Source organism: Anopheles moucheti, chromosome 3 (assembly GCF_943734755.1).
Source record: "Anopheles moucheti chromosome 3, idAnoMoucSN_F20_07, whole genome shotgun sequence".
Classification (NCBI taxonomy): domain Eukaryota; kingdom Metazoa; phylum Arthropoda; class Insecta; order Diptera; family Culicidae; genus Anopheles; species Anopheles moucheti.
Window position 1 is genome coordinate 39,326,300 of NC_069141.1, and position 22,655 is coordinate 39,348,954.

Below are 22,655 nucleotides of genomic sequence, written 5' to 3' on the forward strand. Positions count from 1 at the left end.
AAAATTAGTTGTGATTAAACTTGACGCTTCCGGACTGAGACAAGGGTAAATAGCTTGATCAGCCGTCAGGAAGGTTTCCAGATGGTTCCAGCTCCAGGTAAATAAAGTCAAACAAAGCCAGAATTGGCAGGCCCTAGACCTCTTGAGGTTGTTAATTATGCCGATGAAAACGAAGACAAACTTGACGCGTACCGGTAGTTCTATTTTAGAGAGTCCATAGAGGATTCGCAACAATCCACTATTAACAATTTAGTTTAATTTAACAATTTAAAAAAGCCGGGACTTACCCCGAACGAATCGTCCAGTATTATTGTACTGAACTGGACAAATAGCAACAGAAAATTAATCAGAAGTCTTAAACGCTCGATTGCGAGCAAATTAAATGAGTTTAGTAGGATGCCAATGCCAAATGATAGTTACAGAACTTGGTTTGTAAGCTAAATTAAAAATAGTGTAATGGACATAGGATAATGTTTATCATTTAAATATACATCTCAGAAGAATCAAGATCGAACTGCATACTAACCTTCTGACTGTGGATTATATCAATCAACACAAAAGGAGCCAGAAATATTCAACCTCATGCAATACTCTGAGTACAGTAAATCAAAAGAGAACAAATATTATTTCTCAAATAGATGAGCCACAAATAGTTCACCAATGAAGCGTTTTAAAATCAATGAACAGTGGTACGGTTGTTATACGCTTAGCTTAGTTCTAAAATGGTGAATACGTTAAATACGCGAATACGCAAAAAAATATACCTTTTTTGTGATAAAACGAAACATAAATCGATCCGTTTCTCCTTTTGCTATACGCTACAACACATTAAAACATTTCGTGACACGCCAATTAAGGCCCACACCTATGACACCTTCAACTTTTGGGTCATATTTTGCATCTGCAGCTTTGGCGTGACAAATAGCATTGGGAATAGGGAGAAGAAAAAAAAACTAACGCTCTCCTCATACCTTGGCGTCAAACAGTCGTGTGCGGTAGTTGCAAAATTTGACATTTAATGAGTTTGGAAGGTAATTAACGTAGATCATCGACGATGAGAACCGTTAGCAAAGACGAATGCGTCCAGTGTGTCGTACGACTGTCATAGCGTTCCAAGGGTCCCCTAACGGGCAGTCGTTACCGATTTGATAGGTGCACTTGTAAACATATTTTCAATGCAATTAAACCACCCGCCGGGGAATCGTTTGCCAGCACCCACGTTACAAGGTAGAATCAGTTACCGAATGTGGATGATCGTCAACGTTTGCGAGGGAGCTGTCCAGATACGGACAGCATGTGATGCGTTTCTCGTAGAGCAAGCATTTATCTTCGCACACCTTCAACCGCACGAAAACCAGCCGGTCGATGGATCTACCGGTGATAAACTTATAATTAACACTCCACACACTACCACAAAACGCGCGAGGCATCCGCAATCCACCGAACCCAGTCCGGGCGGAGGACTCGTTTGTGCGTTCGCTTTACATGCCCGTAATTATGTAAACATGCGTGAAGTCGCTGCATGAAGTCTTAATGTTGGCGTTCGGTTTGCGTGTACCGCGATCGGAGCAGCTGGAGATTGTGTACAACCGAGCCCGGTACATATATCGAACGCATGTCGCCCGTTCTAGCCGCACCACGTACCTGTCACGCTCAATGATGCCGGTGCCGGTGGGTGGAAGGATGCCTCTTGGCCAGCCGTTTCAGTGCAATCGTCCCGAAGACGAGTAGGTGTTTGATTTAATTAGTAAATAAATAAGCTAACCTCATGAGTTTATAATGTCACTTAATTATATGCGAACGAAATCGTACATAATTCATGTTAAATTGCTGATTTTAAATGTCTCATTTAAGACAAAATGCGCATCTAGATGCTGGTAATGTGGCGTGTACTGGCTGGCCCAGAAGGTGTGCTTACCGTTCAGCCGTCAAGCACCGTTACCATTTGGGGCCATTTTCGCCGGCACCACCGATGGCAATGACCGTGGCAGGTATTAGTGTTCGCATGGTTAGACGAGGATTTATGAAATGCAAAATCCTAGAAACGTGGTTCCAAGCGCAAACACGATGGAGGCGCATGGTTGCTATTACGCTTGTGAATAATTCTCCTTTCTCTTCAAATGAAACACGATGCGGGTTTATTTAGATGTTTGATTTCTTCAGAAAGTGACTAACGTGCCATTGTTTATATTTATTTAAGATATTTTATAACTATTAGGAAGCAATACAAATTACCTCCAAGTCCGCAGATGCAACATTTTGTTATTCGCTTCTTAAGGTGTGTCTTGCATTAAATTATATTTGTAATCAAAACTATAAAATTTAATGTCAAATTTTCCATTATTACTGAGTCCACCTGGGTATATGGTATATTTAAAAAGTGGAAGGATGTAATGTCGCCCATCATTATTGCCATGATTTGTATTGATTATGATCTCTCTGTTGTGGAATATTATAATTATACGATTTTTAGGTTTAATAATAGAAGTTTAGTTTACGACCTTTCTGGTGAGAATAAAAAAAATAAACTAGACTTTATCATACACACTAATCCGTTTCTGGTCGATCCTTCTCTTTTATATAATCTCTAGCAGGAAATTAAAAAGTATTTATAAAGACTTTTAATAAGCTAGAATATTTATATATGGTCTGTGACCTCGATCGTCTTTTTCGCGAACCGACCTTTTTCGCGAACTATAACCCTTTCGGTATGGGCGACCTAAAACGATTTTACGTGCACGGTCGGCCGGTGTCATTCAGATGAGAAGACCAGCAAACATGAGTCTGGCTATTCCCTGTTTTCATATAATTCGCTGTAAAATAGTCGCAGCAAGATTACAGGGTCAAGCTATAATGATGTCCATTATTAACCAATACGAAGGGGTTTTTGTGCTTTTGATTTGTTGTCATACTGAATACCATCAAATTTGCATTTTCCGATTGAAATAGATATTTTATTATAAGACATTCAAATCGCGAATACATACGAATACTATTTTATACGCGATGATATCGTTTTATATTGCAGATTCAGCGACAGGTGCACAATCAAGTGTGGCGCGTCTATCTTTTCGTAATTTCGTGTCCATTTTGACCAAGATTGATCGTACCGAGATGAGATTGCTGTGTCAAGGTCTATTGAGGATGATGCGCCCACAATCGTTCGTACCACAATTTGAACGTTATTTTTATTTAATCTCAAAAATACGTTTAACGGACAAATAAAAGAAAAAAAATCGAAATATCAATTATGAAATTATGCACGTTTGTAAAACTGCTTCCAAAATGCTTGCAACTGGATTACTTATGTCAAAACACGCTATTTTTATTCTTCTGTTGTGCATCTAATTCAAATTATAAATAAACAACCGCACAGTATTCAACCGCAACAGCTATAAACAAAACTACCGGTTCGGTTCATCCGCGCCTCCCGAACTACCGGGGCTTGTCACTTTTTGACCCCGGATAATCGAGGTTTCAATGTGCTTTTTGTTTCCTTGTGTCTCTGCGGACCGGCTGTGCTGAAATTTCCGCTAACAGATTTGCGACATCAAATCCGTAAATGCGTGTGTTCGTTGAAATTCGTACGTCACCGCCCCACGGTTAGTGCGCCGCTATTCCACCATTCGAACCGAAACGAAGCTAGCCGGCGAATCGTCGTCCAAAGTGTACAAGTGGCTTGGTGTGGTGTGCGGGCGATGAAGAGGTGCGGTCGGTGCGCGTAGAACAAAACATCCGGAAGTGATACGATACTGCCAAAACCAGACCAGTCTAGCACAATCGACTACAGTGCTCTACACCCCCGGATGTGCACTGTCCCACAGGGCCAAGATGGGCGCGTTGCATACTGTGTACAATCGTAGCATTCCTGCTTTCTTCTGCTACCTAAGCTAGTTCACCTTTGCTCGGCTCCTGCTAGCGCCTGAGTATTTCGAAAGGTGAACCGGGATAGTCGAGTGTGTTACAGTAGGTGCCTACGCCGTACGCACAGGAGGACGAAGACGACGAAGACGGCAACGACTTTTTTCTTTTGAGGACGCACGCTGCAAAACGAATATTTTGCTAGCGAAAAGACGAAGACGTTAACGAGAAAACGGCGACGAAATACCGGACAGGACGAATGCAAAACCGTGCAAGATCGGTGTACCGTGTGTATGTGCGTCCCGTATGTGGGAATGAGTAAGTGTGTGTGTGTATGGGCGCGTGTGAAGGTGATGTAAAAAGCTGTACGTTTGCAATCGCCGTGTGCCTCTAGTGGTTTTTGTTGTTGCTGGCGTTTCATTGTGGCTGTGTTTTGGCTGCTGTGTATATATATATATATATATATATATACATCTATATGTATGAGTGTGCGTGTATGTATTTGTAGATGTGCGAATCGTAGGTGCAGTGGAGTGTAAAGTAAGAAACCAAAAGATCGCTACTCTGTGCAGGCAACGAACAACCCCTTGTGTGGCGCAGCGGTAAAATCAGCCCCGCACACACACGCCGTCTGCAACAGCGAGAAAACATCGTCCTGACCATCTGACATCATCACGCAGATTGGTATGTTTACTGCATCTCCACCCCCACAATTCGCGAAACGAGCCAAACCATACAGACGGGAAAGGGATGATGATGGCGTGGTTGCCCTTTACCCCGACAGCGCTTAATTTAAAACAAGAAAAATCCACATTCACCAATTTCATAAAACCCACCGTAAAAACCTTATTCCAAGATAAGATTGAACAAACTACATAAACAATGTGACCGTCCGTGGCATAAAAAGTGTTGGTTAAGTTGTGTTAATTGCAACCCCTAAATGTTGGATGCGGTGACCACCACGACAAATGAAATAAGTTAAATTAATGTATGGATTTCAATTTTGCCACATGTCGCCCAATGTCAAACACGGCCTGTCTATAACCTTTAATGCCAATCATCATATGCTTTTGTTTTAGTAACGTACGAATCCATCCACACCAGTCCAAATGGAGGTTTTAAGTCCGCACGCGTGGAAGCACCGGCAGATAATTATGCCCACTTGTATGGTTCTTCATGGTTCTCTCCACTGCGCCTACTCCGTACGCAAACATTGTCGCTGTAGAAACAATATACAGGCATCGGCATCGGCACTCAATACGGCAGAGTTTTTTTTTTGCGTGTTTGAAACTGAAAAAAAAACACACACAATTCGCTAACAGACGGATGCGCGACTCGTGCCCAACCCCATGTTCTTCTTTCACCACAGAGGCGGCAGTATCATGCACACCCGCGGACACCTGTTACGCCTGCAACGGAGGAGCCGTAAGCGACCACCTCCTCCACTTTGACGGAACTTTGATTTTGTATTTCCGATTATTATCATTCCCGCACTAGGAAACCACACAATGTTTGAGGCTACCAGCTGCTGCCGGCTGATGAACCTAGCCAACCGAACAGCAGGAGTATAAAAAAACCCTGTAGGGGAGAGAATTTGGGGAAGGAGGGTGAATGGGCAGAGTTTGGCGTTAACGGACGTGTGCGGCCCACATGCTATACACGCTTAATTTGGTGCTAGGATGGACCCACATGTACCACATAGTGATGTGTGTGACCCGGTGAAATAAACGACACGGAAAGCCGGGTTCATCTTGACGGGAGACTCGTTTTTTTTTGTGGCCGCTTGCGCTTGGCAAAAAAGGGAGCTATATTTAGGACGGAGCGTAAAGAAGAAACTCTTCTGCACCCCATCTGGTAAGCGCTCCCAAGGCTGAGGGCTGGGGGATCTCCCTCTAAACTAAGCATAAATTAAATTTTATGTTGACTCTTCATTTGCGAATTGTTTTTTTGCGCGTATTTGATAAATCCACTTGTTTATATGCGGCGTACTCTTATTTCTTCCGATCCGCCTGATCGCGAGGTGAGATATAGCTGCTGGTGCAAGATGTGCACCAGCAGGAGCGGATGAAGATCGCGATGTTCTTTGCCACACTGTGTTTATATGACGTTTTTTTGATGATGATGGGTAATCTAGGCGAGAGTGCCGCATGAAGAATATGTGCTTATCAGCGAGACGAATTCCTCGGCACATAAACTCGATCGTCGCCATGGAAGTTGAATGCCAATCTTCTGGTGCACCCATGATATGTGTTGTCGCTCCATGTCACTTCGCGTTTGACGACTGGTAAACATTGCGTAGCATTTATGAAAGAGATGAACTGTGCTAAGTTCGATGAATCAGCTCATTAAATAATTTCTATTTTTCCCCTTTTCTCTTTTGCTTCATTTGTAGGAATATCAACTATCATATCCCCCGGACACGTATTTGACTTGGTTTTACACGTAACCTCGCACAGTAACGCAACAGGGCAAGATGGTGAAGGAAAAACCAAACTCGATACGCATCTACGACAAGGACGGATACCGTCGTCGTGCTGCATGCATTTGCGTACGATCGGAAGCAGAGGCGGAAGTATGAAAAAAGAAAAACATCTTGTAACTTTTTTGAATGTTAAAGAATTAACAAAATCCCGCTTCTTCGCCAAACTACAATTACTGCCGCAGGTTTTGTTGGTTACATCGTCAAGAAGACCGGAATTGTGGATCGTTCCAGGTGGTGGCGTCGAACCGGAAGAGGAAGCATCGTTAACTGCAACACGAGAGGTACTGGAAGAAGCTGGAGTAATGGGCCAACTAGGCCGCTGTCTTGGCGTGTTTGAGGTAATAAATTCAAACAATATATTATTTTATTTTAGCTTTGGGTGAATGTGATTCGGGTTCATAACTCTGAATGAATGGTTGTGCATTTCTGTTTTGAAGATTAATGATTCCTAAAAGACATTTGAAATTTTATAGATTCATAGATTGTCTAAGAATCACGAATCGAGAAAGGCTTAAAAGTCCTCACTGATGCATGAATCATTTTTTTATCATATAAAGTAAGAATACTGATGAAATAACCCAAGTACTGTCAACATTCAATTGCGTGGTCCGAGTGAACCGACAAAAAAATCGTGAGAAACCCTGATTAATAAATAATTGAGGATGCATGAAATTTATAGAATCCCTGAATATATTAAAAGCGAATTCATTGTTTGAACAGCTCTTATCGAAAGATTTATTAGATACAACAATTGTATTTTATTGTATTTAAATTTTATTTCTTATACCATTATGTTGTCAAAACCGCATAAATTAAACCGCTCCACTTTCTATCCACCTTACTACAGAATACCGAACACATGCACCGTACCGAGGTGTTCGTAATGGTCGTTACCCAGGAGCTGGACGAATGGGAAGATTCGAAAACGATCGGACGAAAACGACAGTGGTTCTCGATCGAGGAGGCCCTGTCGCAGTTGGCGCTGCACAAACCGACCCAGCGCCATTACCTGCAGCAGTTGCGTCACTCGAAGCACCGGACATACTCGTCGTCCGACCCACCGCCAATTATATCCGAACATGATAATGACGACTTTACGAGCGAACCCGAAACGAACAATTGCACGCCGTCGGAAGATAATGCCGGTGACAAGGATACGACCGAATCGACACCGACGACACCACCCGCCTGCACCACAATGACAGACGACGGCGACGGTGCACCTGCGGAAGCTGCGAATGAACCAGTATCGCCACCACCGACTCCAACCACTTAAATCTCTCCATCAAATTACTGCGTTTATAATCGATATTTTAGTACGCTACTGGAAGTGGAGAGAGAGAGAGAGGATCTTCATCAGCAACAGGACTGTATATTGTTTTGTTTCGTTTTCATTTACATTGTTGGTGAATAGATCGATTTCATCACTCACGGTTTTGCATCTTACAACTCGAATACTTTCGGAAATTTGCCAAGGTACATGTTTATGGAAATTATTGCGTTTTGCCACTTCGTACCATGCTTAGAATAAACGACAGTGCAAGCAAAAACTGACTAAACGAAATAGGACTAACGCAGGCGAGAGGACGAGACAACCACTAGCTAAGCTCTTGCATTACTTAGCGCAATAGGATTCAACCACCAATCGGTAGATGCGTACCCTTGAACAAACAAAGCCATTTGGAACTTGAGGAAGAAAAACAAAATCATACCAAATTCAACAGCTGTGCATTGTTGCTTCGCCTTAAGATTTTGGACACCACCGTTTCGAAGTGTAACCGATAAGAATAAGTGCAGTAGTAGTGTTGTACGGCTATTAGCCGTGTAGCTGTGAAGATAAAAGAAATCGAGATTATTGAGGGAGGGAAACGTAAAACAGTCGTGGGGTTATCGTTTTGCTTACCTTTTTATTTTTTTTTAGAACGCGATTCATGGCCAATCATACCAGACCCTGTAACCCGTTTGAGTAGCAAAGAAAATGCAGTTCAAGCGTTATACTATCGTTCAAAATTAACAAAGCGCGTTAAAAAAGGGTCTCGAGCACATACGTATTTGCTGTTATCGAAAGGAAATGTTTATGTTTAATGCTGTGCTCTGGAACCTATGCCAAAAGCAAGACTCTTTCGGTTTTATTCAATCGTTTTCTTTGTGCTCAACACATCACTCAGCAAGCAAACGTTTGATGTGGCGTAGATGATGGAAACAATCGAAACCAATTATTGCGACGTTAGCACTCGTACCGTACAGGAACCTCTGAATCCCACAAACTCGTACAGCACTGCGTGCTTTCCCCAAGCAGGAAAAGATAGAAAACAAAAGCTAGCTTGCAAGCTGTAGAGATACGTTGAAGTAGCAACTAACTAAGAGAAAAAGATACAGATGAACTACACAAAATTACAAGAAACAGTTGAACTAAGAATAATAGGAATAAAATAGCACGTGTCGCACTCTCACTCTTTGAGCAATCCCACGGGGCGGGATACTGTGTTTAAGTTTCAAACAGCTAAAAACTGTCCTCACGTCGTGTTATTAAAGATCAATATGTTGTCGAGCAGTAGAGAGAAGTATAAAATTAACAAAAAACTTGTCCCACGCATCTACATCTGGTAGGAAGATATGTTTTTTAAAAGTTATCAATCAAACGCGTGACGAAATAATTTGCAAAAGTACAGCTATCACAGAAAAACAAACTTATGTGGGGCAGAATATTAAATATAAATCTATACACAAATACTCTGGAGCACCTTGCATGTGACAGTGTGCTTCATTAATAACGAATGGGGAACGTGTGATTGTTGGAAGGTAGATTTCTAAGACCCACGCGGCTTATATTACAGAGTGAGAATGTGAAAACGGGCGAAACATTTAGGGAAAATGAAAGTAAAACTTTTACTGTACCAGTGGCGGCAAGTATTTGGAAGGGTGTGTCGTGTAAGGAAAAGAAGAAATTAAAAAGAACCAACCATTTGCTACTACTACTACTACTACTAACGACGACTAAACAGACGGAACACAACGCGGCAAAGCAAAGCGGCCAGAGTATATAGCGCTCGGGCTAGTAATGATTGCGTTAAGATTTGCTAAATTATACCTTTAACTACTTATACTAATGATACTTTATTATTGTAATTTACCAATATAGGCACAGTCCAACAGCTGGTCCGAAATTGCATGAAAACAGAATTCTGAAAAACACAGGTCGTGGTGTACCATACGAACCATTAAAGAAAAGCGGGAAAATAGCGCTGGACGACGAAGCTGAAACTTTGTTAAAGGGTTTTTTTTATTTGGGTGGGAAAGGCAAAAAACAGTTAAGCCAGGTTACGGTTTTAATCAGAAGGGTGGAAAGCGCTAGATACTAAACCTTAAGAATTCAAAGTAATTAACACCTACTCCAGTACTGCAAATGCAAAACTCACCACGAAACAGTTGCACACTAGTGTTGTGGAACAGTATAACTTCTATTAAAAAAACAGAAAAACTTAGTTTCGGAAGTAAAATGTGTTAGAAATGGAGTGCAGAGACGGGAAGTAAGAAAAATGTCATAAGAATACATCAAATGTATTTGACTTTATTATAAAAGAAAAACAAACAGAAAGAGAGAAAAAACCAAACGTTGCCGAACAACGAAACGGAAGCTGTTGTTTTTATTTATTTTTTTGTCCTTTGCGAACGCATGATGATAGTATCAGAAGAAAAAGAAGAAGATGATAGTATCCGGTTATAACGACTGCTTTGAATTGTCGACATTTTCCGACAAAGTCGTGCGGTTCGACTAGAATTCGAGCAGCTCTTCCCAAACGTCAAATCCATCTGTTCGTTGTTTTGCTCTCCTTATTATTGATGCAGCTACATTGTGTACGTCGTTGCTTCCTGTGCAGAAGGCAAAATAATTGTTTACAAATTCCCAGCGAATTTGGAACATTCTGCTCCCAGCAAACGATTTGATTGCGTGTGCTATATTGAAAACGGGCCGTTTTAAGGAGTATTCGGAGATGGCCGAATCAACCGAGCCCAACAATTCCACTCCTACCAGTGCCCGGTCCGAAGATGGCGACAGAGAGGAAATGCCGAAGAAACCAGAAGCAACATCATCAAGTAAGCAGCTATAATGGGAGGATTTTTTGAGCGTATTAATGTACTCAACAATTTTATACATCTTACTCCACACGGCAGATTCTAAACTTGAATGTCCCGTATGTCTGCAGACGTGCGTCCATCCCGTCCGGTTGCCCTGTGGTCACATTTTTTGCTTCCTATGTGTGAAGGTTAGTCAAACACCAGAAAGCAAACGAGCTCTCAAAATCCATTCTAACACATTCTATTCTTTCTCCGTTTAGGGTGTTGCATTCAAAAATTTACGCTGCGCCATGTGCCGTTGTGATATCCCACTGACCTATCTAGATCACCCGCAACTGGTAAACGGTGTGGAGGAGATAGTGCGTGCAGCTACCGCAACCATATCGGATGGTAATGAGTACCGTTGGTACTACGAGGGAGGTCACGGTTGGTGGCAGTATGATGAACGCACCAGCCAGGAGCTGGAAGAAGCGTATCTACGTGGCGACAAGAGTTGCAAAATATTGGTGGCCGGATTCGTGTACATCGTCTCGTTCGAACACAAGTGTCAGATACGGCAGAATGATTATTCGCGCATACGGCGTATCAAACGGGATCTGGTGAGCATACCAAAGAAGGGTGTTGCCGGGTTGCGACTTGATACGGGTGACAACAACCCGCCATCGACCACTAGCAACGACATGAACGAACTGTCTTCCGCGATGGGTGAAATGAATCTCAACGAAGGTGCTTCCACGTCTGCTTCCACCTTAGCCACTGGGATGGTAAATGTGCCGGCCATGGGTGATTCGATTGAAGCTAATGAACATGAGCCGAGGCCTGATGGTGGCAGTGGTGCTGAGAGTGAAAGTTCCACCGGTACGGGTAACGAAACAGATGATGTGCCCTGCATTTCGACCCCTACAATGACTTCTGCAATCAGTGGAAACTGCACTGCTGCAAGAAGCAGTGTTGAACGTGCAAGTCCTCGAATGCAGGAGTTGATCGATCTCAACCATCACGATTACTCAGCCACAGACAGTGATGACGAGGGAAGTGATGATGGGGATGATAACTTACTTGTGCTTTAATTTCATTTTGAGCACTATAAACTGCTGGAGCAAAGCAAATTTCTCATGTGCAGTGTTGCTCAATGCAACTATTCGCGCGCGCACTAGGTAAAGAAACGGAAGATCGCATGCCGTTCTAACTGGTTGTGCGCATTAAGGCATTCTAAAGTGATATAAAAGTATATGCATAGCTCTATTTACTCTATACCATAGCATTAGATCATTGATATGATCTACGCGCAAACTACTACTAAAAAGACGCTAAAACACGGACGAAACCGTGGAGTTGTGTTATTCATAACATATTATTTCTCATGAACGAGAAGCGTCACGATATTGCAGCGTTTTTATACATAACTTCTGTGTTTTTAATTCTATAAATTGTGTGAATTTGTCCGTTTTATACCCGTCGCATCGGGAAAGATTAGCGTAAGTTAATTGATCGACTATGTTTCTTTTCTTTTCGAAATAACACTCATTATTATATTTAAAAATAAGTGGGATAACTACTGATCGAATTGATTATACAAGTTCTAGGATTGCAATTGCTTCAGTTGTTTAATAAAGCCAGCATTTGGTTGTACGCAGAGCCTTTTGCTTTTGATCGTTCCGAATGCCTGCATGAAGGATTGGTCACATCGCTGCATCAGATAACCGGCCACTACCGACGTCGATCTAGACACCCCGGCGTTACAATGCACCAATACCCGTCCACCACGCGCTCGGCATTCGTCTATAAAGCTGTTTGTTTTTTCCAACACCTCCGACAGGTTTGTCTCCGGAAGGTCTAAACATTCCACAAACATTGTCTCTATTGTACGTTGACCATCGCCATCGTACTCCACGATTGGTGGTGTTTCGATGCCAACGCTGAGCACGTGTGTTATGCCGTATTTTTCCACCACCTCCTGCCGTACGCAATCCTGTGAGCCAAGGTACAGAAATTGTGCCACAATGCAGGCCGGTACCTGATCGGGACTGTTATCTACTATAAAACCTAGCCTGGGTGGTGCATCGATTTCGAGATTATTGCGGAAGATTTTCCTACTACCGTCCATGTAAGTGACGGTCGTTTCAGTACGCTGAAGCTCCGTTTTACGATTGCGCAATTGTTCCAGAAAGCTGCTCATGGTCACTTTCGTGTTCTGCGCTCGGGAAGTTCAAATCGTTCGGATCGTACTCGACGTGACAAAGATACAGGGCGTAAGCGGGCGCTACAAACACGTTGCTGCACCAGGAGTTCTGAGACGGAACGGTAAGCATACGATAAATGTCGCGTTCATCAATACGTCCTTCAGCTGCAGCCACCCAAGCACCTACCATGCGCCGCACCTAGAAAAGAAAAGTAGAAGTTTGAGATATTCAATTGTTCACTGAAAGATAGTTTTCGATTTTGTACATATTTTTTACGTATTTTATGCATGCTGCAGTTTGCCCACAACTATCTCACCTGACGGTAGAGAAACGATCGTCCTCGTATCCGTACGTCCCAAAAATCGTAAAACTGTTCAGTCTGTTCCCTATTGAATACCGCCGTCATGTTCTGTCCTCGTTCTACCGTGATCTGATCGATACGTCTTAGCGAATGCATCGCTTCCTGCTGCCGAGGATTACCCTTAGCAACGGCCATAAAGGTACGAAAATCATGCATCCCTTCGAACATCTTAGCAACCGTAGCGAATGTAACGATATCGAACCGCGGGTGTCTGTTGCGTAGAAACAATGTTCGAAGAAAACATTATCATTAAGCGGTTATAAACACCCCAATTCCACCTCAACCAAACCCAGCATTATTACCCTAAAAAGTAGCACCGGTCGTGTTCCTCTATCGGAATAAAACGTGCGTGTGGATGCTGTCGAGTGGAATCACAAGCATATTTCCTCTTCAACACCGCCACCCGATACAGGTAAGTACGTGATTTGGCGCATAATCGTGCGTGAAAGGTGTGCGGAACGTGCACGGTACTAAGAATGCGCAACGATTGAGCATCTTTCTCGAACGCACGATTAAGCGTTGTAGTTATACGATGCGTGTCGTACGGTTTTCCATTCGGGCGCTGCAAATCTACATGGACGGTATTGTGCAGCGCATGCACGCCAGTATCAGTGCTGTACGGTGTTGAAAGTTTAGTGAGTAAAAATGTTGCACAACTTTCATCCCTCCCATGCGTTGTAAGCATTTACCAATTCATAGTTCCCCTACTTACCGACTAGATAGTTTCAACAAGGGTTCATTAACAGGCCTTAACTTCAGCAATGCTTCTTCGATTACTCCTTGCACGGTATGTGGATCCTTAAACTGACCGACTGTTTTGTCGATTTTGCGCTGAATGCCACTGTAAGTAATCGACAGATTAATGTTGTAACGCGTGTGCTCTACTGCCGTGATGATGGTTACGTACCGAAACCGGGTGCCTATGTAGGATAGGTTGATTAAGTAACGATTCATCGAATACCGATCGAACTTATTGCCAAGACATTAATTACGAAAGCGGAAATATGAAGAATCCCGACATCAAACGCCGGTCGTTTCGTTTGTTGTTTACGTTTATTGCGAGATGGTCGTGTGGTTAAAAAACATCGTTGTGCACTGGGTGTACCATCGACCATCTAGATGACAATTAATAATTTAAATATTTTTTCTCTTGATTATGGATTAATTCTAATGAATAAGCATTCGAAATGTCTCTTAAATTTTAACTTCATTTGTTAACATTATATAATAATGAAATTACAGAAATACGCAAAGCAAGACAATTTTATGTGTCGTTATTTGTGATGAGTTTATACCACAGTTCGTTATCTTGTAAATAAAGGGTTTGCAAGTCAATCATCATTCCATTTCCTTTTATTTTTCCAACAAGATTTCATCCCAATAATACTGCTTTATGCACGTAAAACCACATTCAATTGCAATTTCATATGGATTGTTTATTCATAAAATATAATCGCGTAAACAAAATCCCATTCAATCAACCACATTGCCTTGCGCTTAGTTTCCTATAGTGTATCCGGTGAGCAAATAGCCGCTACTCCCAGACATGGTCACATCCGGATGGGTACGATTCGGAAGTATCTGATACTGGCGCATCCAATTGGAAGTTACACGTAAATACGTTATAGACGCTTCCGTCTTTATGTCCACGTAACATTCGGTAAGAATTTCTCTCGAAGTACTGAAGATCACAACCGGTCGGCTTGACTTGACAAATGGCAGCAATGCTTTCAGAATACTCTGTGGATGTTCCTTCGCAACGATAACGAGTGAGTCAAACTTTTCCGTCATAACGCTTGTGGCAGCTTCATTCTCCAGTTCCCATGGCTGCTTTTGCTTGTCTAATTTCACCTGTTTTGGTTCGGTGGCTTCTAATGCTTCATCGGTTTCTTCGTGCTTGCGTTTGTTTGTTCCATTTATTCCCTCTTCCCGTTCGACAGCGGGCGAATCATCTGCAACCACGGCCATGTCTTTTACATCCTTTAGTTCAGCATTCTTTTCACCATTGCTTGCTTCTTTGTCTTGGTAGAAATGTCTCAGCACAGAATAGATGTTAACCGAAACGCATCGTGCTTGTTGTTCGACTGGAAAATCCATTGCCAGTAGGGCCTGCTTTTGGGCAACGTTACCGGGATGCATATGCACTAATTTCCCACCGGTTCCGGCTCCTATAGAGTTCAACATCGCTGCCGGCAATAGTCCATTCGTGCCCGATTCATACAACAGATAGTTACCAACACTGCATACCCCACAGTATGAAATTATTTGCGACAGCGTATCAAAACGAACCCCAAGCACCTTCTCCGGATCCAAACGCCAATATATGTCGGACAGCAGTCGCACCGATGGACGCCGTATCGTGATGTACTCGAAGTACTTTTTCTCCTTGCGCTTAAGATACTTCTCCTGTGAGTATTCCGTTTTGGTCGCGAAGCTTTTCGAGTTTTCCACCAGCTTGCCGATTACCTCTGATGACGATTCACATTCTTCTCGCAGCTTCAAAATTTCCTCCGTGGACAGTGCCTGCGATTGTCGATCGTCAATAATGTTGCGATTGTCATTGCCGCTCTCCTTAATCAAAAGTTCCTTCAAGTTCCTTATTTCCGAAGGCGTCGATAGAGCATCGAGCGTATACACTCGCTTGCCACGTTCCTGCTTTGGCACTAAGTGGAATGTCGTGAAATACGGATGGTTTTCCGCTAGACGTAGTTCTACTAGATCCTTTCCCAGGTTCACGATCGTGTTAAGATTGGTAAACTTTTGCAGCTTTGTATACTTCTGGCGTTGCACGATCAGGTAATCACCTACCTTGATCTTATCGGTCATTTTTATGACAAAGTGATAGATCGCTGGAAGAATAGACCTCACGATTAGAGTTACATATTCTTCAGTTGAAGCTAGTAAATATTTTTGTGCTCTTTTACCTCGAGCAGGAGAATGAAATATCCAATTCGTACGCTGGATTCACGATTTCACAGATGCACATTTGCGACCGCATGTATTTTGTAAACATCGGGGCGCATTCTCGTTGTCGCAACATTGCTTGACAGTTTCCGAAGAGAACACAACGCGGAACTCCACGCAATGTTGATCTTGGTTATTTGTGCAATACCTCACTGTAAGCACCTTGTCACATGTCAAACGCATCAACAGCGATCAACACTGTTGTGTACATCTGCAACCGGCAAAGCAAAACATAATCTGCAACGCTACACGGTAAAAATCATCATTAGCAATGGCCAAACATCATCCAGATTTAATTTTCTGCCGTAAACAACCTGGTGTGGGTAAGTGCCGTTTTTGGAGAACGTTCTCAGCCTCATTACTGATGCTAACAAATGTCTCGCTTTTTCCCCCTTTCAGCTATCGGACGCTTGTGCGAAAAGTGTGATGGAAAGTGTGTGATTTGCGATTCGTACGTGCGACCTTGTACGTTGGTTCGTATTTGTGACGAATGCAACTACGGTTCCTATCAGGGTCGCTGCGTTATATGCGGAGGGCCAGGCGTATCGGATGCATACTACTGCAAGGAATGTACGATCCAAGAAAAGGATGTAAGTTACCGTCTATTTGTACATAAATATGAGCATTTTAATTCATTCACGTTCGTCCGCTTTTTATCCCTGCCACAGCGCGATGGATGTCCTAAAATCGTTAACCTCGGCAGCTCCAAAACAGATCTTTTCTACGAGCGGAAAAAGTACGGTTTCAAAAGATAAGCGTAGACGTTACCTTTGTTTAGATTCTTACTGTAACAAAACCTTTCCGGGCTTAGTTAAGATATAAATAAACAACATCTACTACTATCATTACCATCCTGTACGTTGTTTTCGTCCCAAATGCCGTATCAACAGGCGCAACGAATGGACCACGTTTTACCTTGCGCGACTACCTTCTGTCTGCGCGATAGCTTCTTATCATTGCCACTTGTTATGTGATAGCCATCGCGTTTGAGTGCTTTCACTATCTGTGAAGTTGTTCTTTCTTATCGAGCGTAGATGATCTACACTGCAATTAGTTTCCGTTTAATATGGTCGCAATGTCGCACCCAGTCTCTGTGGACTACCGACGAAGTGTACTCATGAGGCTGGCAAAATAACGCTCTTTTAAAACTATATATGAAAAGTGAAATCCTGCGTACCACAATGTTGCAGACCGGAGCTGAATTTGTCCTATCACCTGTTGGCGTTACGAAAATAGTGTCCCTTGTAAGCATATATTTATAGGAGACTATATCCCTTCAGCACTATTCTAGAGAATAAACAATTCAATACTCTCCACAGCTGTGCATGATCGTAGGTGGAATGATTTTCATCACTGCCGGTGACTGTGTAGAGTCCAGGGTTTGGTGTGTGTGGAAAATTTGTATTCTCAACGGTGCGTATAGTCACGTTTTGATAGTTTGTTTGATTCCAGGAACGTAACGTATATCACCATTACTACAGCCAGTGCGCTTCTAACGATGGTTTCGTATTCAAGTTTCGCCCTGAACTTGGTACGAACGGATCGTGGTTTAAAGACGCAACATATTTCCGTGCTGGCCGTTTCGTATGCCGTATTCTTTTTCCTACTGATCGTATCGATCATTACAATGACGCAGTGTACTCGTTCAGTGCATGTGGTGCAAAAAATACCGGAGGTAAGTCATCTTCATGCAGACTCGCATAAGCTCTATTCACTGTAATAGTAACAACACACCTTTCGCACCCGCTCATCGAAAGCCTCTAACTATGATAGCTGCCGTGTTATTAGCTGCTAGTGGTACGGTTTTATTTCTTCGTTGGAGATCAACGATACAAACGGAAGAACTTCAGTTACACGCGCATGAGCGAACGGTTTCCGATATGCGTACCAATCCGAGAGAAGCAGCAAGGAAATCCGTTATGGTTTAAAATACACCATCACATCTCATCTCATCAGCTAATTATAGCTTTATTTTAATAAAAACATAATTGTACCTTCCTTCTCGCTGTTCAGCATCTCGCATTCTTCCATTATTATGTATCGGAAATGCCCAAATCTTTCGCCACAGTGTACGCGCAAACGGTCATCATCTGATCCTTTACCCGGTTGTAGTTCTCTATGGCAATCGGTCGTGCCTGCGGCCACGCTCCCAGCTCCTTGTAAACCGGGCGTACAAACTTCATCCGGAAGTTGCTATTGGCAAAGGCAAGAATTTCGTCCATTTTGTCAATCAACCGTGCACGAATGTATAGCCGTACGAAGCGGAAGCGTAATTCGGCGTTCTTGGTCGTACTGAATCCGTACGTTTCGCCAAGCAGCGCTATCTTTTCGGCTGTCAGATCAACGATCTTTTTCTTCTCGAGCAATTGGGCAAGAAACTCGATCAGCTGCACGCTGACCAGTTGTTGCTTTCGCAGTGGCGAGTTTTTGATCGTGTCCAAATCATTTTCCGCCCACAGGGCAGCATGTGCCAGACATGCCTCCAGCATTGATCGATCGTAGCTGAGGAAACGTGATGGTATGATTAATTTACAGTGTTAGTCGTAATCAATCGATGTGCTAACAACATACCTTGGTATGACCGGTGGCATACCTTCGCCGAACAACCATAAATCCCAATTGATGCGCTCCAGTAGCACTTCATTCTTGGGGTCTTCACGGAACCACTCGTACAGCATCTGCTTGAAGTCGTTCGTAAGCACCGACTGATACTTGAAGCGGTTCAGGTAAGCGCGGAAGAATGGCTCAAACTTTGATGGTCCGCCCAGCAGATCTTCCAGATAGCGCAAGAAGGTTGAACCCTTGATGTACGGAACGGTTGAAAACGCATCATCCGGTCCGTACTCGGACAGATCGATGACCACTTTCGTTAATTCAGGCGTATCAGCTAACTGGGTTTTAATCTGTAAGCAAAAACAATTGTTTTAGTACCACTTTCTTTGGTCGATATGGCGCACGAAAACTACTTACACAATCCGATAGCTCGCTCAATCCGTGCAGGGCATGGAAATCACGCGACGCATTACCGGACAAGCGCCCAACGATCTTTCCCTCGACAAACACTGTAAACCCTTCGTTCAACCAGAAATGTTCAAAATTTCGATTCGTCACCAGGTTCCCGGTCCAACTATGCGCAATCTCGTGCGCCACTACAGTCGCCAGTGATTTATCACCCGCCAGCAGTGTCGGTGTTACGAAGGTTAGACACGGATTCTCCATACCACCGTACGGGAAGCTCGGTGGCATTACCAATAAATCGTAACGTTCCCATACATATGGTCCACAAATTTCTTCTGCCTTTGCGAGGAAATCAGCCGTTTGGGAGAACTCTTCCGCTGCCTCATCAATCTGCTCTTGTTCAGCCCAAACGCTTGAACTAGAAAAGATATCATTGAAGCGTTCATTAATGGTGCTCTGAACGCTTCAGATAATCGGATTACTTACATGGGCCCGATCGGTTTAGAAACAAGTGCTCCTACCACGATAGCTAGCAGATAGCTCGGTATCGGTGTCTTCTGTTGAAACTTCGATAACCCCGGTTCGGAGTCGACTTTAATCGCACTCATTAGCCCCGTAACCTCTTCAGGATGATGAAGCTAATTGAAAAAAAAACGAAACGCCAAGTCAGCAAAACCAAAACCAAATCTTATATGAATACAATCTCCAACCCTTACCGTTGCGTTGTACGTAAACTTCACGGCCGGCGTATCCTGGCAGGGCAGGATCGAACGGGCATGAATAGCCTGACATTGGCTGAACAGATATGGATGCTTTTTGCCGAACGTTTGTTCGGGCGTGAGCCATTGCAGCGCACTTGCTTTTGGCGAAGTTTCGTACGCGATCTCTAACGTTAAGTCGCCGTTCGTTTTTGTTGGCAAATAGATCGTAAGCTTCGAACCGATGTTCTCAACCGTACCTCCAATGTCCCAATCCAGCGGGATCTCACCAGCGGAAGATTTTGCCACGACAGACGACACACTAATGTCGCTCACGTCCAGGAACTGAAGGCGAGAAGATAAAAACGTTGTTAGTCAGTAAATAATCCAGAATTTTTCGTACGTACAATTTCCTGCAGGTCCTTTTTGGTCAGCTTGAAGTGAAGAGTCGCCGTACCGGAGATAGTGCTCTTATCAAAATTAACCGTCCAATCCAGATCCACATGACGTATGATAAGCTCATCTGTTAGAATGATGATGGATAATGTGTGGACGGGGAACATAATAAATATGTTAAGTGCCAGATAAGGCGAAACAATTGAAACAGTTTCAATGGCATTCCTCATCGCTGCTCCACCTTGGGGCGAACGATACTTACGTGCATTGGAGTAGGAGCTAGGATCGAGTGGACTCAAACGCATCGTGTTAACAGGCCGGTACAAGGCTAGCAGCGAAACTACGATGGAAACTGTGAACAACACAGACATGACGCGCTTTACAAAATTGTACATTATTACCAACAATGATCGATAATGCCGCTTAGCGATGCATCACCATCTCATCCCACGTAGACGATATTACGAATATGGTGGCACGTATTCAGTATCCGATTCCACCACTGACAGCCCATGACCTACTTCTCCTTTGAATTGAGGCCTTTTCATTGTCATCGGTGGGACAATTGCCCCGTATAGGGCCAAACGCGTCGCAAACTTACCAAGGAAAGGAAAATATATTCTGCTTGGTGCTGTTTTGTTGCACCGACTCGCACGAAAACCAACTGTTGAGTGAGGATTATCAGTAGGCTGATTGCAAAATTCTGAATGCTATGGCAACGAAAAGGCAACATCATTTTTGATCAAGTTGAACGTCAAACACGTCAAACTCCTGGAGAACCGTCAAACCGTACTGTCAGGTTTGTTGTGATTTTACTAGCCCCCATGCTAAAGAAATCCATAGGATTTTCGCATTTCTACGTAATATATTGGAATAAGTGAATTATTTAATTACATTACATTCGCAAGTACTTCACACAATGTCGGTTACACAACGAGTCCAGGTAAAATCAGATGAAAGTTCTGTACAGAGTGTTTTATTCCACTCTGCCCGTGTCCATTCTGCCGGCGCGTGTTATGAAATCATGTTGATCATTTATCGTTGTTTTTTTCTCTAGCAATGGGCTACATTCGCCAGAACATGGCACATATTCGATTGTACGTGGCAAAACCCATTCGAAGCCGCATCCTTGATAAGGAAACACCTGATGGGTTTGCATAAACCAATTTACCATCCAATGAGTGAGTGTTTACTATTAGATCGCTAACAACGCCGGTGAATCAGGACCTCGCAATCTTGCTCCGGTATTTAGGAGCATCACTCACATCAAATCTGGATCCCCTCTTTGTAGATGATTGTGGAGACCATGTAGTGGTCATCAACACCGCTGAAATTGCACTTCCCGGCGATGAGTGGAAGAAACGCGCCTACTTTCACCATACTGGATATGCGGGTGGAGCAAGCTGGACATTGGCATGGCAATTGCATGATAAAGATCCCACTATGGTAACCATACTGAATTATGTTTGGTTTGAAACAGTAGAATCCATTTTCACCGAGAATTCTTTTACTCACTAAAGATCATGAAAAAAGCTGTCTATCGTGCCATGAAGGGCAACCTGCAGCGCCGACACACGATGCAAAGGCTTCACCTATTCAAGGGCGACGAAGTACCGAAGGAGATGCTTGATAATGTGACCAACCAAATACGTCAACCGCGACGTGTTCCAGAACGTTTGGATCATATCGATCCGGAGAAGGTTCGCAACTTCCCAAAAATTATGGACTACCCGAAGGATTACATTTTGCGATAAGGTATACCGCTCATTAGTCCAGTAGTTGGTTGCATTAGTTCACTCTCACGCGATTAGCAAATAAAACAAAACATGCCTATATATGTAACAACAGTGATCCTGAGTTTATTTCGTAACTTTGTACTTTTAATCGGATGGTCCAGCTTGGTAACACGTCAGTCAGCCACACCATTCTGTCGAAAAATGTTCGCAAAGCTTCAGAAACACGAGTCCCACGTAGGGTTTGCTCTTGCTTCGTCATACGGCGTACCATTTCGTAGAATGAAAAATGCGCCCACTATCGCATTACCAGTCAATCGATCCTAGTGCCCTTACTTCAACGCCTTGAGAACATCATCAAGGATGCTCTTTGCTTCCGGGAATTTTTCCTTCCTCGGTGGTCCTTTCGACATTCCGGACCAAACCAGAACTTTCTCACCGTCCGTCGACTTTGCGATGGAAATCTCGAAAGCTCCCCGGCGCGGTTTTCCGCTCTCGTTCAACACAAGCTGCAGATTGTGTTCCGGCGCAAGCTCGCACAGTTCCGAGTGGACCTCGGCAGCCTTGCGCTTGAACACGGATCATGATTTGCAGTGTTCGATGAATACGTAAGCTCCATCATTGGAACTTTCGTTTGCTTCCACTGGACTTTTGAGTGCATTCTCTTCTGGCTTCGCCTTTTTGGCCGTTGTCTAGAAATACAGAACAGATGAAGCTTGTGAAATTTCGGCACGGAACGTGCAGTTCTCGCACTTACCTCGGCAGACTTGGCTGTGGCGACACGCTTACGACGTGGAGCCATTATTATGGCGTGAAATTATTAATTTTAGGAAAAGGCTCCTTTCTACGCAGTATTCCTCCGGTGTTGCGTGCTTGTTGCCGGCTCAAGGCTACGCACGTATGTAAATTGCAGCCTGCTTTGAGTCTTTGGCGCGCACA

General features: G+C 43.4%; 9 protein-coding genes across 15 annotated transcripts; 5 read left to right on the forward strand and 4 right to left on the reverse strand.

The window, feature by feature from the left end:
* The first annotated feature begins 3,487 nt into the window (after nt 1-3,487).
* LOC128303382 (diphosphoinositol polyphosphate phosphohydrolase 1) lies at nt 3,488-9,958 on the forward strand. 2 transcript variants are annotated; one of them, XM_053040316.1, is made up of 4 exons: nt 3,488-4,545; nt 6,254-6,433; nt 6,526-6,681; nt 7,191-9,958. In XM_053040316.1, the coding sequence occupies exons 2-4, from the start codon at nt 6,335-6,337 to the stop codon at nt 7,617-7,619; spliced, it is 684 nt and encodes a 227-aa protein (XP_052896276.1). In that variant the 5' UTR covers nt 3,488-4,545; nt 6,254-6,334; the 3' UTR covers nt 7,620-9,958. The 2 variants fall into 2 exon arrangements, with proteins under 2 accessions (XP_052896276.1, XP_052896277.1); XM_053040317.1 differs by lacking the exon at nt 3,488-4,545 and adding an exon at nt 6,092-6,145.
* Nucleotides 9,959-10,262: 304 nt separating this feature from the next.
* LOC128302089 (E3 ubiquitin-protein ligase rnf146) lies at nt 10,263-12,049 on the forward strand. Of its 2 annotated transcripts, none has more exons than XM_053038815.1 (3): nt 10,263-10,441; nt 10,517-10,611; nt 10,684-12,049. In XM_053038815.1, exons 1-3 carry the CDS (start codon nt 10,339-10,341, stop codon nt 11,491-11,493), a joined length of 1,008 nt encoding a protein of 335 aa, XP_052894775.1. In that variant the 5' UTR covers nt 10,263-10,338; the 3' UTR covers nt 11,494-12,049. The 2 variants fall into 2 exon arrangements, with proteins under 2 accessions (XP_052894775.1, XP_052894774.1); XM_053038814.1 differs by having other exon boundaries at nt 10,520-10,611.
* A 490-nt stretch (nt 12,050-12,539) lies between these two features.
* LOC128302090 (tRNA pseudouridine synthase-like 1) lies at nt 12,540-14,012 on the reverse strand. Of its 2 annotated transcripts, XM_053038816.1 has the most exons (5): nt 13,875-14,012; nt 13,680-13,808; nt 13,270-13,581; nt 12,923-13,178; nt 12,540-12,804 (listed from the first exon to the last, which is right to left on the reverse strand). In XM_053038816.1, exons 1-5 carry the CDS (start codon nt 13,919-13,921, stop codon nt 12,568-12,570), a joined length of 981 nt encoding a protein of 326 aa, XP_052894776.1. In that variant the 5' UTR covers nt 13,922-14,012; the 3' UTR covers nt 12,540-12,567. The 2 variants fall into 2 exon arrangements, with proteins under 2 accessions (XP_052894776.1, XP_052894777.1); XM_053038817.1 differs by lacking the exon at nt 13,270-13,581.
* Nucleotides 14,013-14,311: 299 nt separating this feature from the next.
* On the reverse strand, nt 14,312-15,957 carry LOC128303572 (tRNA (adenine(58)-N(1))-methyltransferase non-catalytic subunit TRM6). Of its 2 annotated transcripts, XM_053040562.1 has the most exons (3): nt 15,892-15,957; nt 14,971-15,816; nt 14,312-14,919 (listed from the first exon to the last, which is right to left on the reverse strand). In XM_053040562.1, exons 2-3 carry the CDS (start codon nt 15,791-15,793, stop codon nt 14,465-14,467), a joined length of 1,278 nt encoding a protein of 425 aa, XP_052896522.1. In that variant the 5' UTR covers nt 15,794-15,816; nt 15,892-15,957; the 3' UTR covers nt 14,312-14,464. The 2 variants fall into 2 exon arrangements, with proteins under 2 accessions (XP_052896522.1, XP_052896521.1); XM_053040561.1 differs by having other exon boundaries at nt 14,312-15,816.
* A 156-nt stretch (nt 15,958-16,113) lies between these two features.
* On the forward strand, nt 16,114-16,773 carry LOC128303532 (PHD finger-like domain-containing protein 5A). Its single transcript, XM_053040515.1, has 3 exons — nt 16,114-16,254; nt 16,331-16,521; nt 16,600-16,773. The coding sequence occupies exons 1-3, from the start codon at nt 16,203-16,205 to the stop codon at nt 16,684-16,686; spliced, it is 330 nt and encodes a 109-aa protein (XP_052896475.1). The 5' UTR covers nt 16,114-16,202; the 3' UTR covers nt 16,687-16,773.
* A 266-nt stretch (nt 16,774-17,039) lies between these two features.
* LOC128301419 (uncharacterized) lies at nt 17,040-17,923 on the forward strand. Its single transcript, XM_053037876.1, has 4 exons — nt 17,040-17,175; nt 17,251-17,315; nt 17,384-17,606; nt 17,689-17,923. The coding sequence occupies exons 1-4, from the start codon at nt 17,086-17,088 to the stop codon at nt 17,857-17,859; spliced, it is 549 nt and encodes a 182-aa protein (XP_052893836.1). The 5' UTR covers nt 17,040-17,085; the 3' UTR covers nt 17,860-17,923.
* On the reverse strand, nt 17,874-20,692 carry LOC128301418 (leukotriene A-4 hydrolase). 3 transcript variants are annotated; one of them, XM_053037874.1, is made up of 8 exons: nt 20,585-20,692; nt 20,246-20,335; nt 19,995-20,110; nt 19,606-19,932; nt 19,376-19,527; nt 18,902-19,307; nt 18,503-18,834; nt 17,874-18,433 (listed from the first exon to the last, which is right to left on the reverse strand). In XM_053037874.1, the coding sequence occupies exons 2-8, from the start codon at nt 20,286-20,288 to the stop codon at nt 17,965-17,967; spliced, it is 1,845 nt and encodes a 614-aa protein (XP_052893834.1). In that variant the 5' UTR covers nt 20,289-20,335; nt 20,585-20,692; the 3' UTR covers nt 17,874-17,964. The 3 variants fall into 3 exon arrangements, with proteins under 3 accessions (XP_052893834.1, XP_052893835.1, XP_052893833.1); XM_053037875.1 differs by lacking the exon at nt 20,585-20,692 and adding an exon at nt 20,385-20,403; XM_053037873.1 differs by lacking the exon at nt 20,585-20,692 and having other exon boundaries at nt 20,246-20,453.
* Nucleotides 20,693-20,769: 77 nt separating this feature from the next.
* On the forward strand, nt 20,770-21,828 carry LOC128303574 (39S ribosomal protein L13, mitochondrial). The gene is made up of 4 exons (XM_053040568.1): nt 20,770-20,926; nt 21,041-21,164; nt 21,275-21,429; nt 21,504-21,828. The coding sequence occupies exons 1-4, from the start codon at nt 20,903-20,905 to the stop codon at nt 21,735-21,737; spliced, it is 537 nt and encodes a 178-aa protein (XP_052896528.1). The 5' UTR covers nt 20,770-20,902; the 3' UTR covers nt 21,738-21,828.
* LOC128303575 (selenoprotein H-like) lies at nt 21,821-22,615 on the reverse strand. The gene is made up of 2 exons (XM_053040569.1): nt 22,474-22,615; nt 21,821-22,408 (listed from the first exon to the last, which is right to left on the reverse strand). The coding sequence occupies exons 1-2, from the start codon at nt 22,516-22,518 to the stop codon at nt 22,049-22,051; spliced, it is 405 nt and encodes a 134-aa protein (XP_052896529.1). The 5' UTR covers nt 22,519-22,615; the 3' UTR covers nt 21,821-22,048.
* Nucleotides 22,616-22,655: the final 40 nt, after the last annotated feature.

Bases quoted from the DNA above. Each gene is read 5' to 3' on its own strand.
- LOC128302090 (XM_053038816.1), bottom strand. From the start codon at position 13,921: ATGAATCGTTACTTAATCAACCTATCCTACATAGGCACCCGGTTTCG. The intron at 13,809-13,874 runs GTACGTAACCAT...GATTACTTACAG, and splicing joins TACATAGGCACCCGGTTTCG to TGGCATTCAGCGCAAAATCG. The intron at 12,805-12,922 runs GTGAGATAGTTG...TTTCTTTTCTAG, and splicing joins GATCGTTTCTCTACCGTCAG to GTGCGGCGCATGGTAGGTGC.
- LOC128303574 (XM_053040568.1), top strand. From the start codon at position 20,903: ATGTCGGTTACACAACGAGTCCAG. The intron at 21,165-21,274 runs GTGAGTGTTTAC...CCCTCTTTGTAG, and splicing joins ACCAATTTACCATCCAATGA to ATGATTGTGGAGACCATGTA. The intron at 21,430-21,503 runs GTAACCATACTG...TACTCACTAAAG, and splicing joins ATGATAAAGATCCCACTATG to ATCATGAAAAAAGCTGTCTA.
- LOC128301418 (XM_053037873.1), bottom strand. From the start codon at position 20,378: ATGTACAATTTTGTAAAGCGCGTCATGTCTGTGTTGTTCACAGTTTCC. The intron at 20,111-20,245 runs GTAAGTATCGTT...TCATTCTAACAG, and splicing joins TAGCTCCTACTCCAATGCAC to ATGAGCTTATCATACGTCAT. The intron at 19,308-19,375 runs GTAAGTAATCCG...TATCTTTTCTAG, and splicing joins TCTAAACCGATCGGGCCCAT to TTCAAGCGTTTGGGCTGAAC.
- LOC128303572 (XM_053040561.1), bottom strand. From the start codon at position 15,793: ATGACCGATAAGATCAAGGTAGGTGATTACCTGATCGTGCAACGCCAG.
- LOC128303532 (XM_053040515.1), top strand. From the start codon at position 16,203: ATGGCCAAACATCATCCAGATTTAATTTTCTGCCGTAAACAACCTGGT. The intron at 16,255-16,330 runs GTAAGTGCCGTT...TCCCCCTTTCAG, and splicing joins CCGTAAACAACCTGGTGTGG to CTATCGGACGCTTGTGCGAA. The intron at 16,522-16,599 runs GTAAGTTACCGT...TCCCTGCCACAG, and splicing joins GTACGATCCAAGAAAAGGAT to CGCGATGGATGTCCTAAAAT.
- LOC128303382 (XM_053040316.1), top strand. From the start codon at position 6,335: ATGGTGAAGGAAAAACCAAACTCGATACGCATCTACGACAAGGACGGA. The intron at 6,434-6,525 runs GTATGAAAAAAG...TTACTGCCGCAG, and splicing joins GATCGGAAGCAGAGGCGGAA to GTTTTGTTGGTTACATCGTC. The intron at 6,682-7,190 runs GTAATAAATTCA...ACCTTACTACAG, and splicing joins GCTGTCTTGGCGTGTTTGAG to AATACCGAACACATGCACCG.
- LOC128301419 (XM_053037876.1), top strand. From the start codon at position 17,086: ATGAAAAGTGAAATCCTGCGTACCACAATGTTGCAGACCGGAGCTGAA. The intron at 17,316-17,383 runs GTGTGTGTGGAA...GTTTGATTCCAG, and splicing joins TGTGTAGAGTCCAGGGTTTG to GAACGTAACGTATATCACCA. The intron at 17,607-17,688 runs GTAAGTCATCTT...GCTCATCGAAAG, and splicing joins TGGTGCAAAAAATACCGGAG to CCTCTAACTATGATAGCTGC.
- LOC128302089 (XM_053038815.1), top strand. From the start codon at position 10,339: ATGGCCGAATCAACCGAGCCCAACAATTCCACTCCTACCAGTGCCCGG. The intron at 10,442-10,516 runs GTAAGCAGCTAT...TACTCCACACGG, and splicing joins ACCAGAAGCAACATCATCAA to CAGATTCTAAACTTGAATGT. The intron at 10,612-10,683 runs GTTAGTCAAACA...TTCTCCGTTTAG, and splicing joins TTTGCTTCCTATGTGTGAAG to GGTGTTGCATTCAAAAATTT.